Below are 14,839 nucleotides of genomic sequence, written 5' to 3' on the forward strand. Positions count from 1 at the left end.
GTCTTAATCTGATTTATTCAAAAAACTTAAATGAACACATCTTATTAATAAGCATATGATTATCAGAAATAAAGTATTTAAAGTTATGTTAAATAACTCTTTAAAATATAGTAGATTAATTATTCTATACCTCGACATATTTTCAAGAAATCTGAAATTTTATTTTTCGTTTTAAGCAAGGAAACTATTTCTGATTGAAAAATAGTAAGTTAATGAACACTTACCTGGAAAAGTCCAGTTTTATTGAAGAAAGTAAATTGTGCTCTTTTAACTAATGCAGAATCTTCTTCACTTAGGTTCTCAAGTAAGTTCGGAGGCAAAATGACAGAAGCTAATGGATCCACTTGTCCACTCTTAAAATCCATCTGTCACACACACAGACACCAGTTGAGTAATTATATTTAAATTGCAGTGATAACTTTACTCCCTAGGACAGTAACTGCCGTCATCAAAACTCAGCCTGGTATCCTCTTTACCTCCACCACAGTCTCTGCCCTCAGTACAAGTTCCTTAAGGCCTGGATCTTATTTGAGTTTTGCAAATGTGGCAAAACAAGAAATGTACTGAGTTTAACTCAAACCAAGAAATATACAAATCAGTTGACATTTTCAAGTATAAAGATTAGATTTGCACTTAATAGATTTTGCGTTTTTCTCAAAACACACTGTGAAAAAATAACTACCAGGAAAAAAAAAAAAAAAAAGGCTGGAGCTCATTTGTTTTATTGCTGAGAATGAGTATCTTTTCACTGAGGAAGCAGCTGAAGTTTTATGAGCGTTCTTGGGTACCATTTTTCCTGAACCCACAGATTACGTGAAAGAGTGTTCTCCTGCAAATTGACCTGAAATGAGACTGACGCTGACTGCTTTTTAACTCTTAAAATGTGAAACAGAATTACGCCAAAAGAGCTGCCGGTCCAAAGCAGAAAGAAAGTTCTTCCTTATATACAGATTTTTAAATATTCTATCTTGAATTATCTCCACAGTTAAGAAGCATGACATGCCAGCCGCTTAGGTGTTCTCTCGTGTCAAGTGTGATGTTTCAATCATTTCATTTGCCCACGTGGCTAACACTGTCTAGTACATAGGAGGAACCTGACAATTATTTGCTAAAGTGTCACTTGAACAGGTCAGAGAGGATCTCCATCAATCTGGCCCCGAATTTCTTGTTCAGCCTCATTTTCATCTGACAGTCTTAGCCTTCTATACTACTGTTTCTCAAAATACAATCCTCACACCAGCAGTACTAGCAAATACCTGCGAACTTGTTAAAAGTGCAAACTTGGGAGATCCACTCAGGGCCCTAAATTAGAATCTCTGGAGATGGGACCCAGAAATTTTTTTAATTTATTTATTTTTGGCTCTGCTGGGTCCTCATTGCTGCACAGACTTTCCTCGAGTTGGGGCAAGCAGCGGCCACTCTCTAGTGGCGGTGTGTGGGCTTTTTGCGGTGGTTTCTCTTGGGTTCTTTGGTAGCTCAGACAGTAAAGAATCTGCCTGCATGCAGGAGACGCAGGTTTGATCTGTGGGTCGGGAAGATCCCCTGGAGAAGGGAAAGGCAACCCACTCCAGTATTCTTGTCTGGAGAATTCCATGGACAGAGGAGCTTGGCGGGGCAAAGAGTCAGACACAACTAAGCAACTTTCACTTTTCACTCTCTCTTATTGCAGGTTTCAGTAGTTGTAGCACATGGGCTCAGTAGTTGTGGCTCCCAGGTTCTAGAGGACAGACTCAATAGTTGTGGCACACAGACTTAGCCACTTTGCTTCATGTGGGGTTTTCTCAAACCAGGGATCAAACTTGTGTCTCCTGCATTCTTTATCACTGAGCCACCAGGGAAGCCCCAGCAATCTGTTTTGGTAAGTTCTCTAGGTGGTTATAATGTAATAGTTTGAGAAATACTGGCAAAGAGAACACACCATGCATGTTCCCATCATTGGGTCCTTAAAAAGGTCTTTCTTCTGACTAAAGGAAAGTGAAAATCGCTCAGTCGTATCTGACTCTTTGCAACCCCATGAACTATACAGTCCATAGAATTCTCCAGGCCAGAATACTGGAGTGGGTAGACTTTCCCTTCTCCAGGGGATCTTCCCAACCCAGGGATCAAACCCAGGCCTTCTGCATTACAGGTGGATTCTTTACCAGCTAAGCCACAAGGGAAGCCCGAGAATATTGGAATGGGTAGCCTATCCCTTCTCCAGGGGATCTTCCCGATCCAGGAATCAAATTGAGGTCTCCTGCATTGCAGGTGAATTCTTTACCAACTGAGCTATCAGGGAAGCCCTTTCTTCTGACTAAACTAATCCCATATCCCACTTCCAATAGGCATTTAAACTCACTCATAGTTTAACATTTAATTCCACTATCACCTCCTGGAGAAGGTAAGCTGAAAGTGTACCTCCTCCCTGAGTCCACAAGCCTTATGGCTACTGCTGTTATTAATCTTAGTCAGCCTTCAGACTTACCTTCCATCCCTAGAACCAAGATCTCCTTGCCGTAGCAACTAGCAGAAGATCAGAGATTTTTGTCTAATTGATTACAGAAACCACTAACTTGTTACCTGGAAGTATGATTCATTATTGCTTGGAAGTCCAATGCTAAAATTTGAAATTTCATTGGTCTCTGGGGACACAGACGATACTCCAAGAGCCAGATTCCGAGTTGTGATATTCACATGTGTTGTGCTCTGTAGGTCTATCTTGAAGGCCAATTCATCAATTGTTTTTAAAGCTCTAAAGAAATAACAACAGCACTGTTAAGGAACACATTTTAGGTACCTGCACACATGTGATTTCCTGCAGGACAAAATACCAACCAAATAAAATCATCCTTAAATCTTTTGATCTTAAAAAAATTTTTTTTTGACCTTAATATGAATACGCATTAAGTTAATTACTTCATGCCACAATAATATCAGTTAAAACACTGAATTCTAGAGATAAACTTGAAGAGAAATATATGCTTTACGGAAAAGCAACAATAAAGCTATCCTAAACAAATACTCCATTTTTCATCTATGTTAGCCTTTCTTTCCTCATATGAAAAATTCTCTTCCTACTTTATACTGAGTGAGACTCAAAGGAAATAATATAATAAAAGTATTTTTTGAATTGCAAGACCCTGTAAAAAAGTTTGTAATTATTATTTGCATGAGGTCAGTTAGAGAATACATTCAAACAAAGATAAAATTTTCATCAAAGAAATCTGGTTGAAAGAAAATAGAAAGAAAAATATCTTAGTGTGCATGCATGCTCAGATACTCAGTCATGTCCTGCTCTCTGTGACCCCACATACTGCAGCCGACCAGGCTCCTCTGTCCATGCAATTTTCCAGGCAAGAATACTGAAGTGGGTTGCCATGCCCTCCTTCAGGGAATCTTCCCAACCCAGGGATTGAACCTGGGTTCAATCAAGAGATTGTGCCCCCACATCTCTTTCACTGGCAGGCAGATTCTTTACCACTGAGCCATCTGGGAAGCCCAAATATCTTAATATTAACACATTAAATGAAATAATTGGATATAAATTGAATTATGTAAAAATAGGTATATTTCACCCTTCCCAGGCATTTTCATTTCAGAAGTATAACAGTCACAGAGTAGCAGCTGTTTTGTGTCACAGTCCATAGAACAGTAGCCAACAATGACCACATTGTACCTAAAAGATGTCAGCTGAGTGTTTGCTAAGTATCTCCTTTGCAAGCAAAAAGTAGTGTCATAAATTTATATATATATAATATCTTCTAAATATAAAAAATATATTTATGCTAAATATATAAATATACACAATTTATCTTTTGAGTATACACCAGTTAACATTTTTCACATGAAAAAATGAAATACCAATAATGTCTTTCTGGGACTATTTACATTACCTAGCCAGGTGGGCAATCCTAATCAATCTGTAAATTATTTTCTCTGAAAAAAACCCACAAAATTTTGAAGTACGTTTTGTGAATGATCTTGGGAATTATCAATGGACCTTCTAGAGATTTAAAGTTTGAAAGCTGGGCACGGAGCATTCAGATCTGTGAGAAACTACATAATACCACATATATCCAGTAAACATTACTCTCTGGAAGAAAAACAAACAAACTTACTCAGAAGATGACTCAAGCAAATCACTGTCTGGGCTGGTTAAAATATTAGAAAATATATTCATTAAGGTTGAGCCAAGCGTTATATCAATGTTTTCTTCTTTATTTACAATCCTTTTGACCTGTTCTACGATGCTGGTGATATTGGCTGAGCTTAATATCTGCCCATCACTAGTTAAATTTAAAATCTCATTGGCAACTTCATTTGCTTCCCCTAAAAATATGACAGAAGAACACATACAGTTTTATATGTGTATTCTGAGCAGTTCTAGGAATCCAAAACATAGTATAACATTTCACTTCATAGTAAAGCAGCAAATCAGGTTTCCTATATGTCCCCTTAGCCCGATTTTCACAGGACAACAGTATTTCTTTACACACACAAACTAACTTCTCTCTTTAGTGAGACACAAACTGTGCTTGTAAGCAGCTTAGGTAAATAACTTGGAGGGACCAATATTCACACATAGTTCTAAGTGAGATGCCCACAGAATCACTAAATAAGTATGTATTTGCTGCTTGAAAACACACACATACAATCTTAATTTACATAGTCTCTTCTCCAAAATTTTCCTACTATTGTTAATCTACTACAGAATAAGTATAACAGAAAGTCAGAATGAACAAAAACAGTATTTTTTACTTTAAGTGAGTCAATCAATCATTTGCTTAGCTTTTAATATCACAGTGGTATCAGGACATGATACCACAGAACAGAACATGTCCAAAGAAGATGAGAACCATGAAACTTGAGGTCCTCTTATTTTGCCTTGGAGAACTGAAGATATTTCTCACTTACCTGAGCAATTGGAGATATCGGGTTGCCCCCAGGAGGCTACAGAATTGTTGACAGGGTCAGGATAACTATAAAACAAAAAATGTATTTTAAACATTTGGCAGACACGACATTACAGTTGACAAAAGTAGTTAATAATAAGCTTTAGAATTTCCCTTGGTATCTAGGTAAGTTTCATTTGAAGACTATAACAATGGACATAAAATTCATATTAAAAGTTCTTCCTGGGAAAAAAAAATCAAGCACATGCATCAGGGGCAAAAAAAATACTAGCAATAGCCTATATCCTAGGGTAGGCTCCATCAGGTTACTAAAGTTAAAAGCATAGTTGTTAACATGGATCAAGCACAACTTTAAGAACTTCCTAGATAAAATCTCATTTTGATTTCACATAACTCTGTAAAGCAGATTATAATCCATGTTTTATAGATGAGGAAACAGACTTAGATAAATCAAGGAATTTTCCAAGGAGTCACAGGCAGGAAGGGGCAGAACCACAATTCAAAGCCAAGTCCCTTTCTTTCCTCTCCACCACTTGTCAAACCCAGCTGTGGGGGCAAAGTATTTCTACATGGGCAGTTTCAGAGTCTGAATTTCTCTGCAAGAAAATTCTCACTGAACAGGGTGGAGGATGAGGAACTGGATTTGACTTAATCAGTGAATCCTCTATTAACCTGTCTGAGGTTTCCATTCAACGATTATAGAGAAAAACCCACACCCTGACAGTCTCCACTAGCAGACTGCCCTAACCTGGATCTTGTCTTTCTTCTTTCTGATGTCTCTTTTCCCCTCCAGTGGTGACCACTCTAAAGATTTAAAAAGACTCGGCACGCCATGTCACGTATATGCAAGTCATGTCATGTCATGTCACGTATATATATGTCATGTCACATATATGCAAGTCATGTCATGCCATGTCACAGATATACATATGTCACATATATGCAAGTCATGTCATGGCATGTCATGTATATACATGTCATGTCGCGTATATGCTGGCTCTGTTCACCAACTTTGCTCTGGAACTTCCCTCTGGTTTTCAAATTGCTCCATCTTTCTTTGAAGAAGGCTAAATTAGCATGTTGCTTGAAGTGAAAAAAATGCTTTCTTTGGTAACCTACCTTCCTCATCTTTACCTCACATGGATTTGACATACAAAGAGCTTCCTGTCCTTCTTTCCTATTAATATACATTGCATGGGAACTATGGTACAGCGCCTGTAACTCTGGAAAGTAGGTACATGGAGTTTGCTGGCAAGAGTTAAGAAAGTATTACCATGTTCGTGAAGCAAAGAAGCCCTGTTTCCTTGGACAGGAAATTCTGTATTCAGAAGGTCGGATGCTTGGCCATTTATATCCTTTGGGCATCTCCTCAGCCAGACATATACCTATGTGAAAATAAGACCCAACATGAGAAATATCAATCTATTTCTTGAAATTAGAGATGCAAGATGAGACCAAAACAACAATGTTGGTAATCAGGTATTTATTCCATGCAATACTAAAATAACAGGGTTTTATGTTCAGAATTTGTAAAAGTTCAGAAGCTATGAGAAATAAACATTAGCTACATTTCATATTCAAGATTGTATCTTTAAAAATCATCAAATAAAAGCACATACTTATGCAAGTATAAAAATGAATCAGACAATATTATTCTAACATAAGTCATTTGTAGATAAAATTATTAAATAGTTGTTGTTTAGTTGCTAAGTCATGTCCAACTCTTTTGCGACCCCATGGAGCCTGCCAGGCTCCTCTTATCTATGGAATTCTCCAGGCAAGAATACTTGAGTGGGTTGCCATTTCCTCCTTCAGGGGATCTTCCAACCCAGAGATTGAATCCGTATCTCCTGCAATCTCCTGCAACGGCTGGCAGATTCTTTACCACCGAGCCACCAGGGAAGCCCCTAGTAAAACAGATTTATTGGGGAAAAAAAAAAGCTACATAAAATGAAAACTGTCCTGAAAAATTCAAAATGTAATTTAATATTTTTCAAAGAAAAAGCCTATAAAATAGTGCCTCAACAGTGTTGTTGGTGAGTTGCCAGCACGTTTTATAGAAACAATTTCTGGTTGCTCTGAAAGCATGTTTCACCTGGCAATTTGCTGGAGGAATGGCAGAAGACAGCTGTAGGCCACACATCTTGCACACACACCTTCAACCTCAGATCATCCCACTTATTGTCTAAAAACTGTCTGGGTGAGAGCTAGGACATAAATAACTCAGAGTTTACACTCTAAAAATATAGAAATAAAATCACTATATCGGTAACAACAAAATCTCATATTTCAGTACTGAAAAAATAGCACGTTACATGAAGACTACCGGAAACCAGTAGTGTAGTTACCAGTTGAACATTTAAATAATTTTCCTATCTATATTTTGAGCTTTTCTTCTCCCAGTTGGTAGAAATTTTTCTACAGAAGCAAGGTCTCCTGCATTGCAGGTGGATTCTTTACCAGCTCAGCCACAAGAGAAGCCCAACGATACTGAAGTGGGTAACCTATCCCTTCTCTGGCAGATCTTCCTGACCCATGAATAGAATTAGGGTCCTGCATTGCAGGCAGATTGTCTACCAACCGAGCTATCACGGAAGCCCTAAGGATTTCCCCGGTGGCTCAGACAGCCAAGCGTCTGCCTGTAATGCAAGAGACCCGGGTTCGATCCTTGGGTCAGGGAGATCCTCTGGAGAAGGAAATGGCAATCCACTCCAGTATTCTTGCCTGGAGAATCCCATGGACATAGGAGCGTGGTAGGCTACACTCCATGGGATTGCAAAGAGTCGGACATGACTGAGCGACTTCACTTCACTTTCTGCAGAAGAACAATACAACGTGGAATTTAAGTGGAATAAGTAGCATTGTGCTCAGTCCTGACTCTCTGTGGAGTCAAGTGGAGCCCTCACGAGCTCCTTTGTCACGTACAAACCACATTCATCAAGCTCCTCCACTGTGGAGACCCCTATGTGTGAAAGAGGAGCCTTTGTATTCTGCTCATCCCCCTGTATCCTCGAGGCACTGGTTCCAGAAAACACGTTCCTCCCCCTGCCAGTATACTGAAATCTGAGAAAGCTCATTTCCCTTGTGTAAAATGTAGTAACATTCGCAACAACCTATGTACATCCTCCTGTATACTTTATATCATCACTAGATTACTTACAATAATAAATACAATTTAAATGCTATGTACATAGTTTTAAATACAACGTATATGCTAGATAAACAGTTGGCCAGGCATGGAAAATTCAAGTTTTGCTTTCTGAAACTTTCTGAATTTTTCCCTCCAAATATTTTCAATCCAAGGTTGGTTGAACTACAGATGCAGACCCCATGGAGACTATGTATGCTGACACATTAGAGATGAGGGTTTCCTCAGAGAAGCAAAGAAGCCTGCTTCCTTGTTGCACTGTGATTCTGGCTATAGTCATAATCATGCTTTTAGAGGCTGAGGAATATCTGCTTCCCTCACTTCAATTTCCTGTGTGTGTGTCTAAGGAGATGTGTCAAAATTTCCCTTTCTTTTGAGCTCCACTAAGTCACCTAATCAGCTGTCACCATAACATTAGAACGATTACTTTACTTTTTGTTATCCATGTTTTTGATCATTTACTTTTCTCAAAGATGCCCATCAAGGCGCATTCATTTATTTATTCATGCATTTAAACGCTCAGGAATGTGCTGGTTGCTGGGGAGGAGGTGGGAAGTGAATGTTAAGAGAAAAATAAGATGCGTTCTCAAGCCAGAGGAAATTTCTGGTTAAAGAAAATATATGTAAGAACACAAACAAGTCCAGGCAAATTCAAGAGTCTTCTATATGGACGGTACTCGAGGTCTGTGGACAGCATGAGGTGGAGGCTCCCAGGCGGTGACAGCTATCTGTACATGATGATGTCAGAGAAGGCTTCACAGAAGAGGCAACTTTGGGCTGACCTTCATACCATGTAGGTGATCTTCAGGTGGGCAGTGAGAGGGGAGGGAAGAAATGTGGGCAAATAAAGAAAGAGCATAGCACATCTGCGCCACACCTACGGCTGGAGCTTAGGATGCGAACAACGTCCAGGTGAGAAATCAATCTAGGTTTGGGATGACTCCCAGGTTTCTGGCCTGTCTATTTCTGCATAGATGGTAACAGAGACAGAGAACATAAGAGGATGTTTTATAACAAGAAACTGTCTTTTATAAGATTTACTTCTTTGGAGATCCCATATGCACATACTCACAATCTCTTTATTCCTAAAGTTGACGCCAGCTCTGGTCAAGGTTATCTTGGCATTTTGCGCATATTCTTAGTATTTTCACAATAGGTTCCTAAAATAGGGTATCAACTTCCATCTGCCTCTTTCATTCCCTTGGATTCATAGGTATCAAGGTGCTATCTTTTATGCTAACCTTGTCACCGATTTTTAACAATGTCACCAACAAGATGAACTTTATCATCAGAAAAAAATAGCTTTAAATAAGCAAACACACAAAGGAAGAATATTTTTGTTGATTTTGTTTCAACTTAACCTGTTATATAGCCACATAAATATATATAATAAAACAGTTAAAGGCACTTACCCAGTTGTCTCACATTCACTGTATGTAGCCTCAAGCCCTCATCCAGGGACTCATTATTTCTTAAGAGCTTCTGCTGAATGGTTCTTCCTTCTAAACTGGGATTGTTGGTAGCGTTATAAACCAAAAGGGCCCAAATCACCAACCTAGGAAAACAATTCAGACAGAGTTGCTGACCAGTCAGATCATTTTTTGGTGGAAAAATAGAACATTCGCATATGGCAGTAAGAGAGTAATTGTAAAGTGCTGAGACTAAAGAAATACATCAAAGTATTCAAGGACTTCTGTCCCTGCACAAATTATGATGCTAAAAAAATGCTAAAAAATTATAACCTTAAAAAAATCTCAATATGAACATTTTATAGAATGCTGCATGTATTATCTATGATATTACCCCATTTCTTTTAAGAAATACTTTAATATTTTATAGCACACATGTAAAAAGTCATAGTTGTGGTTAATGCTATACTGTTTCTTTAAAGTCAAAAATAAAGTTTTTTAAGAAAGATTAGAATTTCAGCTAATCTGATTAAACAATCACATTAATCTGATTAAACAATCAGATTAATCTGATTATACCCAAGAGAGACAGAAGGCACTAAGAGAGGGCATCAGAAGGCAGACAGACTGAAACCACAATCACAGAAAACTAGCCAATCTGATCACACGGACCACAGTCTTGTCTAACTCAATGAAACTAAGCCACACCGTGTGGGGCCACCCAAGACAGACGGGTCATGGTAGAGAGGTCTGACAGAATGTGGTTCACTGGAGAAGGGAACGGCAAACCACTTCAGTATTCTTGCCTTGAGAACCCCATGAACAGTAGGAAAAGGCAAAAAGACAGGACACCAAAAGATGAACTCCCCAGGTCGGTAGGTGCCCAATATGCTACTGGAGATCAGTGGAGAAATAACTCCAGAAAGAATGAAGGGATGGAGCCAAAGCAAAAATAACACCCAGTTGTGGATGTGACTGGTGATAGAAGCAAGGTCCAATGCTGTAAAGAGCAATATTGCATAGGAACCTGGAATGTTAGGTCCATGAATCAAGGCAAATTGGAAGTGGTCAAACAGGAGATGGCAAGAGTGAATGTCGGCATTCTAGAATCAGCCGAACTAAAATGGACTGGAATGGGTGAATTTAACTCAGATGACCATTATATCTACTACGGTGGGCAGGAATCCCTTAGCAGAAATGGAGTAGCCATCATGGTCAACAAAAGAGTCTGAAATGCAGTACTTGGATGCAATGTGCGAAACGACAGAATGATCTCTGTTCGTTTCCAAGACAAACCATTCAATATCATGGTAATCCAAGCCTATGCCCCGACCAGTAATGCTGAAGAAGCTGAAGTTGAACAGTTCTATGAAGCTCTACAAGACCTTTAAGGACTAACACCCAAAAAATATGTCCTTTTCATTATAGGGGACTGGAATGCAAAAGTAGGAAGTCAAGAAACACCTGGAGTAACAGGCAAATTTGGCCTTGGAGTACAAAATGAAGCAGGTCAAAGGCTAACAGGGTTTTGATAAGAGAACACACTGGTCATAGCAAACACCCTCTTCCAACAACACAAGAGAAGACTCTACACATGGACATCACCAGATGGCCAACACCGAAATCAGACTGATTATATTCTTTGCAGCCAAGATGGAGAAGTTCTATACAGTCAGCAAAAACAAGACCAGGAGCTGACTGTGGCTCAGACCCTGATCTCCTTATTGCCAAATTCAGACTTAAAGAAAGTAGGGAAAACCACTAGACCATACAGGTATGACCTAAATCAAATCCCTTATGATTATACAGTGGAAGTGAGAAAGAGATTTAAGGGACTAGATCTGATAGACAGAGTGCCTGATGAACTATGGACGGAAGTCATGACATTGTACAGAAGACAGGATCAAGACCATCCCCGAGAAAAACAAATGCAAAAAAGCAAAATGGTGTCTGAAGAGGCCTTACAAATAGTTGTGAAAAAAAGAGAAGCAAAAAGCAAAGGAGAAAAGGAAAGATATACCCATTTGAATGCAGAGTTCCAAAGAATAGCAAGGAGAGATAAGAAAGCCTTCCTTAGCAATCAATGCAAAGAAATAGAGGAAAACGATAGACTGGGAAAGACTAGAGATCTCTTCGAGAAAATTAGAGATACCAAAGGAACATTTCAGGCAAAGATGGGCTCAATAAAGGACAGAAATGGTAGGGACCTAACAGAAGCAGAAGATATTAAGAAGAGGTGGCAAGAATACACAGAAGAACTGTACAAAAAAGATCTTCATGACCCAGATAACCATGATGGTGTGATCACTCACCTAGAGCCAGACATCCTGGAATGTGAAGTCAAGTGGGCCTTGGAAAGCATCCCTAAGAACAAAGCTAGTGGAGCTGATGGAATTCCAGTTGAGCTCTTTCAAATCCTGAAAGATGATGCTGTGAAAGAGCTGTACTCAGTATGCCAGCAAATTTGGGAAACTTAGCAGTGGCCACATGACTGGAAAAGGTCAGTTTTCATTCCAATCCCAAAGAAAGGCAATGCCAAAGAAAGGTCAAACTACCACACAACTGCACTCATCTAACATGCTAATAAAGTAATGCTCAAAGTTCTCCAAGCCAGGCTTCAGCAATACATGAACCGTGAAATTCCAGATGTTCCAGCCAGTTTTAGAAAAGGCAGAGGAACCAGAGATCAAATTGCCAACATCAGCTGGATCATCGAAAAAGCAGGAGAGTTCCAAAAAAAACATTTATTTCTGCTTTATTCACTATGCCAAAGCCTTTGACTGTGTGGACCATCAATAAACTGTGGAAAATTCTGAAAGAGATGGGAATACCAGACCACCTGACCTGCCTCTTAAGAAACCTATATGCAGGTCAGGAAGCAACAGTTAGAACTGGACATAGGACAGCAGACTGGTTCCAAATAGGAAAAGCAGTACATCAAGACTATATATTGTCATCCTGCTTATTTAACTTATATGCAGAGTACATCATGAGAAATGCTGGGCTGGAAGAAGCACAAGCTGGAATCAAGATTGCAAGAAGAAATATCAATAACCTCAGATATGCAGATGACAACAACCTTATGGCAGAAAGTGAATAAGAACTAAAGAGACTCTTGATGAAAGTGAAAGAGGAGAATGAAAAAGTTGGCTTAAAGCTCAACATTCAGAAAACTAAGATCATGGCATCTGGTCCCATCACTTCATGGCAATTAGATGGGGAAACAGTGGAAACAGTGGCTGACTTTATTTTTCTGGGCTCCAAAATCACTGCAGATAATGACTGCAGCCATGAAATTAAAAGATGCTTACTCCTTGGAAGGAAAGTTATGACCAACTTAGAAAGCATATTAAAAAGCAGAGACATTACTTTGTCGACAAAGGTCCATCTAGTCAAGGCTGTGGTTTTTCCAGTAGTCATGTATGGATGTGAGAATTGGACTATAAAGAAGGCTGAGCACCAAAGAATTGATGCTTTTGAACTATGGTGTTAGAGAAGACTCTTGAGAGTCCCTTGGACTGCAAGGAGATCCAACCAGTCCATCCTAAAGGAGATCAGTCCTGGGTGTTCATTGGAAGGACTGATGTTGAAGCTGAAACTCCAATACTTTGGCCCCTTGATCGAAGAGCTGACTCATTTGAAAAGACCCTGATGCTGGGAAAGATTGAGGGCAGGAGGAGAAGGGGACAACAGAAGATGAGATGGTTGGGTGGCATCACTGACTCAACAGGCATGAGTTTGGGTGAATTCCGGGAGTTTGTGATGGACAGGGAGGCCTGGCGTGCTGTGGTTAATGGGGTTGCAAAGAGTCGGACAGGACTGAGTGACTGAACTGAACTGATTAAACAATTAACTTTTAAATTACTGAGTTTTATTAGTTACAAACATGTTGCAATTTCTCCAGAATTGTGAAGAAATGCTTTTCTATCTCTATGAAGCATTTACTAGTACTCTGTGCACTGAAAAGTTACAAAATAAATAATTGAAATTCACTCAGTAATTGTCATGTTACTGAATAAGTGCATATATTGCTTGAACTGGCTTGTCTTTAAAAAGAAAGTATCTCTATAGGAAGCAGAGATATATATCCTAAAATCTCCACCAAAACTCTGGTTCTACAATTTGAAGTAATATAATTTCCTGTTCACTTGTAATCACATACACAGTCAAAAGGGAAAGCAAAAGATGCCAAAGTGAACCCAGTAGCATTGTTCCTGAAATAACTATGAAGTCCTCAGACGAGAGCAGTGGCATATTTGATTTATGAAATACTGTGGGTATCAATATAAATGAAATAGAGTAGTGACGTATTTGTGATGCTAAAAAGAAGATAAATAAGTGAAATCTTTGCTAGTCAATGTTGGGTGAAATTTTAAAATAGCCCTATTTTTCCCCTAAGTATCTGTACTTTACAATTCTGATAGTTCATTCTGAAGAGCTATTTATCTCTAAAGTCACTTACTGCTTACTGTTCATATAGGAGTCATATTTAGGATGAGAAAAACACAGATGTGAATATAATGTTGAACTGTGATATAATAAATTTTAAATGACCTATTAAAGAAAAAAAGTATACCTTGATTAAATTATTGTTGGATGCTAAACTTCACCACTCCAGTAACTGAGAACTTAAGAGTTGGCAACGTCAACTTTTACTTCCCTTGAATATTGAGAACACAGTACGTTTTGGATGGTACTGACCCAAATTCGGCAATTCAAGAATGACCATGCGTTTTCACACGTCTTATCTGTGTTGTTTTCCTCTCGCCTCCTGGAAACTGAAACTATTTTATGGTTCTGCAAAATCCAGCTCTATCTGTTGTTACCATCAGTCATTCTTTAATTGAATAAATCAGTCTCTGTGGCTCTGGTTTCCTGTCTGTCTAGGCAATAGAGTATGATAGCATTATCTAAAGCTAGGGTTTGTGTTAGGTGTTACAGTTCAATTGAAAGGAAAGGTTGGGAAAAAAAGAGTGTGTGTAAGACTAGTAGATTGTAACTTTGAGAAAAACTATGAGAGATCACAAAGGTTCATCCATGAGCATAAAGGCAACAGAGAGCAGAAAGAAAAGATGGAGATAAAATTGGTAAGAACAAACTTTAAAGCAATGCCAGAAGCTCATACCAAAGAAAAACAAAATGTATGGATTTTCCCACATACACTCTAAGTTCTTTCTCCCTATAATTTTTTACAAAATTATGCACTGGCGTTACAGACAGGAAACAGATTCCACAAATTTATATGTCTTTCCAACAAGAGTTTCTAAGGTGTGGACCTATACTCATGATGACTGATTTTATTATCATCAGGGAATAGAAGAATCACAGTAAATGGGACCAGAGCATGGGAGTATGAGGTCAGAAATCTTGGCTTCTCACATTGGCTGGTT

The 14,839-nt window shown here is 38.8% G+C and overlaps 1 protein-coding gene across 6 annotated transcripts in view; it reads right to left on the reverse strand.

Moving 5' to 3' along the window:
* ADGRG6 (adhesion G protein-coupled receptor G6) overlaps positions 1-14,839 on the reverse strand; it is a 150,605-nt gene that overhangs the window by 42,388 nt on the left and 93,378 nt on the right. For all 6 annotated transcript variants that reach the window (XM_070461626.1, XM_070461629.1, XM_070461628.1 and 3 more), the window contains 6 exons: positions 9,453-9,595; positions 6,166-6,277; positions 4,894-4,958; positions 4,098-4,308; positions 2,560-2,731; positions 225-365 (listed from right to left, as the gene is read on the reverse strand). In XM_070461626.1, coding sequence (XP_070317727.1) covers positions 225-365; positions 2,560-2,731; positions 4,098-4,308; positions 4,894-4,958; positions 6,166-6,277; positions 9,453-9,595 — 844 coding nt within the window. The remainder of the gene's footprint in view (positions 1-224; positions 366-2,559; positions 2,732-4,097; positions 4,309-4,893; positions 4,959-6,165; positions 6,278-9,452; positions 9,596-14,839) is intronic.

This window comes from Odocoileus virginianus, chromosome 34, assembly GCF_023699985.2.
Source record: "Odocoileus virginianus isolate 20LAN1187 ecotype Illinois chromosome 34, Ovbor_1.2, whole genome shotgun sequence".
NCBI lineage: Eukaryota > Metazoa > Chordata > Mammalia > Artiodactyla > Cervidae > Odocoileus > Odocoileus virginianus.